We start from the raw sequence: 8341 nt of genomic DNA, 5'->3' as shown, positions 1-8341 counted from the left end.
TTTTTTTTTGTTTTGTTTTTTTTTTTTTTTTTTTGTTTGTTTGTTTTGTTTTTTTGTTTTTTTTCCAATCAGGATTCTTGTGAAATGAATGTATTGACAGCAAAGTCACATGAATAATTCATTTGTGTTTCATTACTATACAACATCTGTGTTCGTAACTACAAATGTTGGACTTTAACATTATTGATACAAGCACAGCAAATGTCTTCTTGTTTCATGGGATATACATAAAAAAAATTGTTAGCTTTTGTAAAAAATAATATATTAGAAAAAACTGTCCAAACATATTAAATATAAGATTATAATAACAGAATTTAGTATATGTGAAAGTATACTAAATTGGGAAATGTTCATGAGCTTTTGCTTAAGTTGTAAGAAATAGAAAAAACTTGTTTTTGTTAGCTGTGTTTCACACTGCTGAACAGTAGGTGGTGCTATTACATATTGTGTGAATGTGGACAACTTCTATACTCGGACGAAGAACTGGGCTAACCAGTAGTAGCTTAATTAGCAGCAGGAGTAGCATCCAGCAGCTAATAACTAAAGCAGACGAACCCATCTAGGGAGGACTGCTTTGGGAAGGCGGTGGCTTAACTGTTGCCAAAGCATAAGGTAATCAGATGGAAACAGCTCGATCTGATTTTAAAAAGTCGGTAAAAGTGTGTTTTCTGTCAGGAGTATGTCTCCTCTGGTCTCAAGCGTATGACCTAATGATATCTGTAGCTGAAATAAAACAGGTCGCTGTTACATAGTCGGTGAACAAATGCTGAATGTCACAATGCTAAAGCTAACACGCTAGCGTTAGCTGAAGTTTGTGCTGCGTTCAAGTGCTTGTGTTGAGCTCAGATAATTCCACTTATTTTGCCTTGAGTTGCCACGTCGGTTTTCTCCACGTCCAAAGTCACAAATTTTCATAAAAGAGAGGACTTTAGAGATAATCGTAACGACGCCCTAGAACATTACTGTATTCAATATAATATATACTTATATTCAAACTGAACCGCTACATGGTTTATTAGTCAGGTCAAATAACTTCCAAATATGGATCGTTGCGGACTTAAATCCAGCTGCGGAAAGATCTACACTTGATACCAGGAATAAATAATAATAACAATAATGCTGTAATTAAATAAATTTTAGTGTTATATGTAAGATAACCGGTGAGTAGAGAGCTGTCGGTGTTTGTTGTTATGTCCGCTAGCTTAAATTGGTGAGGCATTTGGGGACGTTTGTTTCCATAGTGGGTCCAGTTATGCTGTACTCAAACTGCCTGAAGCGAACTCAACTGCTTTGAGTGCAGAGTTTGTTTGTTTGTTTATTTATTTGATCACTTATAACGTTGAGTAAATTAACTCCAGTAAATTACAGGAAATGTTTTCTGCCCTTAGTTTTCAGCCAATTAAAATGCAGCTAAACTTAGGCGAGTGATTTAACATTAACTGAATATTCCACTTATTAACTTTTAGAAACGTCTTTGTGGTTTTCACAGCATAGCATGGGTCATTGGGTCAGTCTGTTATGAAAAAGCCCATCTATTTATCTGCTTTCAGCTGAATCTGAGCAGAAATGTAGGAATTTATCCTGCTGCTCTGTTTTCTGCAACATCATTGGTAAAGTAGTATCTCTGGAGTCAACCTAGCTATCCTTAAATGCACAGTGCCATGTTCAGCCTTTATGGCAATTATGTTAAAACATAGGGGTTATGGAGAACTTAACTGAATCCAAGTAAACATAATTGTGCCAGCTTGGGCAAAGTGTAACAGCGTCCCTTAAATAAATAAATCCCTCCAAAACAAGTGTAAAAATACTTACTACTTTTATTTTGGCTTACTGACAATACCATGAAATATTTGCTGGTTGACGTGCACCTTTTCAGTACTCATAAATAATTAGGTGTTGTATTATGTGCATTTTGTGGTGGAAACTTTCCAAGGAGCTGGTGCTCAAACTAAAAAAGGAGGCATAGAGGACCATTAAAATAGCCACATAGCAACATTAGCATAATAAGCCACATCAACTCATCTTTAGACAGTATAGCCCCCTCTAAATGTTTACCAGATGTCCTGAAGCCAAGACCACTGTTAAAATGTTTTAGTGATATTTTATTCATTTTTCTTGAAATTTACTCCAAGGTAGCTAAATACCCAAAGATCAGATCCAAAATGTTCATTCTTATACAATTTGAATGTTATACTAGATAATGTGGATTCTAAGTGGATTGAACTGTATCTTTAAAAGTACCATGCGATGACTTCTGTTTTGAATTGGCCTGGAACAAATAAAACTAAATTATAACAGAAACAAACATCCAGTGTCAGAATAATGTATTTGTGTTAATATTACAGACAAAATAAGCAGCATTACATTACATTAGCATTTAAAAAAGCATGAAAATAATAAAAAATAAACACATTTTTAATGAAGAAAATATAATAAAAGTTTCAAAATAGAACAAAACAAAATCAAAACCAAATGGATCAAAATCCAGACAATAAAAACAAACAAAAAAATAATCATAAAAAAAAAAATCAAATCAAATCTCAGTTTGTGTTGAAGGCCAGTCAGTAAAAGTGAATTTTATGATAGATTTTAAAAAGGCAGATTTTTCAAAATGAAAAACATTTTTGCCTGCACTAGTTGTCGAAGTAATCAACCCTTTAAGCGTCATTTTCACTGCATCCTTTTAGTTGTAACTGAGCTTTTTCTGGATATGGTAGTTGTACTTTTATCTAAGGATACCTAAATATAAACTATAAATTGTGGGATAATATAATCATCACTTCTTGAAAGTAACATGGTGTGGTTCATTCTCTAAAACAGTGGACAGAAACACAGTTGGCTAACAGTAGAGTGTTTGGTAAAATATACAATCAGCTACTTGGGCCGTGAAATGCAAATAATTATTCACATTAACATCTTTTTATAATACACTAGAAAGCAACTCTACTGAACTTCGACAGATTTTTTGTGCTTTGATGCCCCATAGAAAGAGTTCATTTGGCATCCATCTTGCTTCTTGTCTCTTCTCCGAGTCCTCTCCAGCCATTGCAATATCAACTTATGTCTTATCTCTTGCTCTTATCTCCAATAATGTCCCTTTTGGTTTCTTTGCCAAATCAGCTATGCTGCATGTCCATTTGTTGGTATGCAATATGGAGGCCAAAAGCAAAACATAGTTGTAACGTGACGCTCCAGGCTGTAACATTAAGTTGTAAAGTGCAGTTTCCTAACCCAAGATTCTGCAGGGCAATGACGATCCCAGGAATATGCATAATAAACGTCAGTGTTATATCGTATTGCTTGCTGCGTCTGCATTTGTATGGGTACTTCAAATTTAAAAGTACCTATTTGAACCACATAATAAATATCCGTTGTGTCATTTCTTTAATGGTGGAATGGGGACATTTACAGGTTGGTGTGTCGTCATGCGGAGGGGAGAGCATGCCCCACAGGCTTTCCAGGCCCCTGTAGATGTTCATGCCAGCGCAGATGGCCAGGTGTATATGTTCAAGAGGAGGCCAAACGAAAACGCAGTATCCTCAGATGAGGAGGAGGTCAGCGTTGTGGAGATGAGGCAGATGAAGCGGGACAGACAGAATAATGTCCAGCTGCTGGAGCGCGAGGTTTTAGATGGAGATAATCTCAACAAGATTGCACTGCAATATGGCTGTAAGGTAAATATTTTTTTTAGTTATTGAAGTTTTTGAGACACTCTTCCTAATTAAGAGTTGACGTTTGTGTACAACAAAGCTCTGTTTCTGTCAACAGGTGGCAGATATAAAGCGGATTAACAACCTTATGCACGATCAAGATCTATTTGCATTGAAATCTATCAAAATACCAGTTCAGAGACACAGTGTTTTAACAGAGACTTTGTCAGACTCAACTGATCTTCAAGAGGGAATGCCACATTCAGCTCCTGCACCAGTGAGGTCTCACGACAGAGCCAGAGCCCAGTCACATCTACAGGAGGTCACAGACTTTCTAATGGAAGTCGATAGTGATATCGACAAATTGATTCAGACCACAACTGATCACGACGAGGATTTCTTGGACAACAGTGAGAAGCCGCAAAGGTTCAGTTTCAGACGACCGCGCCTGAGCAGCCACGGTGCCGACTGGGGAATCCAGTGGTGGAACGCTGTAATAGCAATGCTCCTGATCGGTATTGTCCTGCCATTATTTTATGTCATTTATTTTAAAACTAGAGATAATGGAGCTTCACCAACAGATGCTGCTTTACAGCTATCTACCTCTTCAAACACTTCAGGGACAGGCCTCGGTACAAGAGCGCCCGAGCAATTTCAAGAGCCAGGATAGAGAAGTAATCAGAAATCCAGAAGCATCTTTAAGAATGTTGTAATTACATGACAATCATAAAGCCAGCCGAATCAGTATTTTTCCCAAAACTAAGTGGTCTTAAATCAGCAGCCCCCCCCCCCCCCCAAATTATGCCATAACTGTGATCCTTGATGCAGATCCTTGAGACACTAATGATCATAAAAAGAGTGAAGAGAAATGAGCTGGATACTGTTTTAGTCACAGTTTAGGGCAAAAACAAGTCATGTCTTTTTTTATTAAAATGTTGCCATGTTTGCCAAAAATTTTTCTAGAATTCTTGACATTTGTTAAAACCTTTAACTTCCTCACAAGATGCACCCAGAAGATAAGTTATAAAATGTATTAGTTTGGGTGGAGAAAATGCACTTTTGTATCACAAACTGTCTTTCATCTGAGGCCTGTTATCGGTATGCACATATCACCTCGCTGTCATTAAATTATTCATCTGTTATGTTTGTCCCACTCCAGCAATATCGTTTTGAACTTTTGCCTAGAAGATGACTTTAGTTACAGCACTAAAACTGCTAACGATCCATGTATTTTGGATGGGTTTGAGCATATTTGTGTTTGTGTTTATTGTTTAGTTACTGCTGTGCATCTCATGCCTTTTTTTAAAATCTCCTCAGGGCCTGAAAAAGCCAAACGTGTGAGTTTGTTTACAGTAACAATGTGGTGCAATATACTAAACTGGTTTAATAATTTCATGTACCATCTTGATATCTTTAAAATACAAGGTGATACATGATGAAAAATGGAGTTTACTCATTCATAAGGAACTTTAATAAAATGTTAAATTAAGTGCCTTAAACCCTCCACTATAAACAGGTGGTAGATGTGATGTGTGGAGTATTTTAAGTCAAATCCTGGATAAATGTTACTGTAGACATATTAGATAAGTCAATTTGTAAACAATTTATTGGTGGAAATTTGACTTGTGTGCAGGAATGTTATCTGGCATGTTCCAGTTTAAATGCAGCTCTTGACTGTCTTCATAAAGTTTGAAGTATGAGCTGATATGTTGTGTCTTTGTCATCTTTTGGTTCTGATCTTTTTCGAGTCAGATTATTTGATTACACTTATACACTGTATTATACACACAGGTACACACTACCCTGGAGTAAGACTGGTTTACATATATGGTACATGCACAACAATATATTCTTGTTTATTGTAGAACTGTAGCTTACAGAAGCATTTTGGACTTTTATTTTTGTAGTTGCAGTACTGTCTTCTACCACAAGATGGCAGCATAGAAGAATCTTTAAAGGGTCTTCAATTATTGTTAGTAATCTGTAGATATTGCATAGCAAGTAGGTTTTCGAGGTGTTTGATGGTATCAAATGTAGATTGATTTTACAGTTTGAAACTTGATCAATTTATTGTTAATATTGTACCCTCTGGTTTAATAATTTAGCAGAATAATTAAAGTCTGCAGAATAGAGCCAAGCCAACAGCAACAAGCCTTTTAAGATGACAACTCATTTTTTATTCTCCATGTATAAATCTGTAAATCTGTACCAAATATGGTTGCATAACAGATATAGTTACTGACAGTACAGGCCCACAAACAACTGTTTGTAATCTAATAACATGACAAATATTTCAATTATTGATCAGTTTAACAAAAAGTTCAGCATGCTCAGAAGTTAAGAGAGTCAGAGAACCAAAAGTTCAAAAGATTGAAGAATTAAAAACAGTTTTCTGGCAAAAAAAAAAAAAAAGAAAAAATAAGTAGACTATTTCATGAGGAATTTCTACAAACATGTTCAAATAGAAGTGGGTTACCTTCCTTCTCCAGGGTGTAGACCTCTTTAAGTGATGTAAAGTGATTGCAAACACCTGTATAGCAACCCAGTGATCTCACAGATTGCAAATGCAGGGTACTATTAATGGATAGCTACAAAATGGAGAGAAAATAAAACAGGGTCTTAAAATAACCACTTAAAACAAGGTGTCACGCCACTGCATGCTGTCTCCTGGATAAACTAGCATGTATTAAATGTATATAAAAAGTTTAACTTAAATTCCTAAATATTCCTTTTCGTAGTTTTTCAGCCACAGAGACAAACAAGATTTCCCTAACAGCACCAGGAAAATAAACATGTACCTTAAACTTGATAACTTGCTGATTTATATGCATATGGTCCTTATAACCAATAATAATACAACTCTATTTCAACATGCAAAAGTATCGTTCATGTTTTTAGAATTTTATCCAGAAACAATCAGCTGAATAAAGTTTATATATTCAGACAATGACAGCTAAAAATTGTTCTTATAGTCTGATACATTGTGAATTAGATGTGTGAAATTTGTGCACTCTTTATAAAAATCAAAGCACAGTCATTAATAGACCAACGCAGCTGAAACTAATTAGAAACTCTGGCATATGCTCACTGCAATGCAGCGATTTGTACAGTATGTTCAAAGCCTAAAGAGACATTTTAAGCTGCTGTAGTAACTTTTAAAAGACAGGATAGTTCAATTTAAGTCCTCTTCTTCAAACGGTACTACTGCAGGAAAACGTGGAGGGGGCAACCAAGGAGCAAAAGTTGGAGTTTGTTGTTCTGCTGCTGAAGCTGCCTTTTATTATTTCTTGACCTGAGACCCTCGTTTCATAACGACAGCTCACGAACACCGCTCTGATCCAGCTCCAGGCCGCAGAGCTTTTACACTCCTCCAGCTCCCAGGCTGAGCCTTATCCATGTTTTTTCTTTTTTGTATTTTTTTAATTGAGTCAAATTCTGCTCCTGCATTTAGGGTTAAAATGAACCAATTCACAGGAAGTATATGAAAGCACACACTTTGTGTCTGGGTGGGTTTGAGGGAACAGTGTCTCAGAAAAGCTGTTTCTTGGGGGAGTTTTTATAGAGGTGGGGGTTGAAGGGTGCTTTCCTTCTAAACAAAGCACAACCATCCATACAGTTCGGGAGGAGGGTAAATAGAGTGAAAAGATTCATGGCCAACCCGAAGCTCTGCAGCTTTAAGAAGTTTGCACACTTGAGCAGCTGGCAGCGGGCCACTTGGCCAACATAAACACTCCTAATCCTTTTTCCAAGGAGCTTTCAACACTCATCTCTCTGGCACATCGGCCACTGACTCTCTCTCTGACATTCCTCTCTGTTTGAGGTTGGAGTCGTCACCAGGAGGCACTGTGGCACTAACAATGTCAGTGCTGCTAGGTTTATGCTGTTGATCATTATTCACTGCTAAGGTATGTGCCTTCCTTTGATTTTCCCATGAAGCGAAACAGGTCTCAGTTTTCACTCTTTCTTTGCAGGAATGGAGGCTTAGTTTCACAATGTCACGTTGACTCGAAGCCCACAGAGGCATGCATTCTTCATGACAGAGGTGCTGTCAAAAGTAAACAGGAAACTTTTATCTGTTGTCTCCTCTTTGTTACCACACATTTTTATTCAAATCAGCCTTTTCGGTGTAGATAACAGTTTTTTTTAGGTTTGTTTCTGCATTTAATTTGAAAGAAACCACATTAAACTTTCCAATTTTTTAAAAAAATTTTTAAAAAAAAGTATATAAAGTAAAAAAAAAAAAAAAAGGCAAGATATTTTGTGTGTGAGGTTAGGGTCTGTCTCTGTGGGGGCAGGGAGATCCAGGGTTTTGATTTCCAGCACTCCCTGGGGGATTTGGCAGACACAGGGTAATTTGTAGTGAAATTTCCAGCACAGTTTGTTTTGCAGGTGGCTGAGAACGAAAGCAGGGCGTGGTGGGGAATGAGAGAAGCAATTTGCTGTCTGTGGGATGTGAATGTGTATATTGTTACACAGCAGTAGGTTTAGGGTTGTTTCAGTGCTGTGTTCAGGGCTGGACTATTGCAATGGAGGCAGCAAGATTAATAGACAATCCAAAACCACAGACCATACAGAATCAGGATTTCAATAAAATGCATTGTCATCAGTTCTATAAGGTTAGATAAAGCCGTTCTTGACAGCCAATCTTTATTATTCAACCCAGGTTTTAATCTATCCTGAGAAATAATAAA

The 8341-nt window shown here is 36.8% G+C and overlaps 1 protein-coding gene across 1 annotated transcript; it reads left to right on the top strand.

Annotated features, from left to right (window-relative positions):
- The first annotated feature begins 492 nt into the window (after positions 1-492).
- On the top strand, positions 493-4495 carry lysmd4 (LysM, putative peptidoglycan-binding, domain containing 4). The gene is made up of 3 exons (XM_041998229.1): positions 493-612; positions 3412-3674; positions 3769-4495. Exons 2-3 carry the CDS (start codon positions 3426-3428, stop codon positions 4318-4320), a joined length of 801 nt encoding a protein of 266 aa, XP_041854163.1. The 5' UTR covers positions 493-612; positions 3412-3425; the 3' UTR covers positions 4321-4495.
- Positions 4496-8341: the final 3846 nt, after the last annotated feature.

Source organism: Melanotaenia boesemani, chromosome 10 (genome assembly GCF_017639745.1).
Source record: "Melanotaenia boesemani isolate fMelBoe1 chromosome 10, fMelBoe1.pri, whole genome shotgun sequence".
NCBI lineage: Eukaryota > Metazoa > Chordata > Actinopteri > Atheriniformes > Melanotaeniidae > Melanotaenia > Melanotaenia boesemani.
This window is presented reverse-complemented; position numbering and strand designations above follow the sequence as displayed.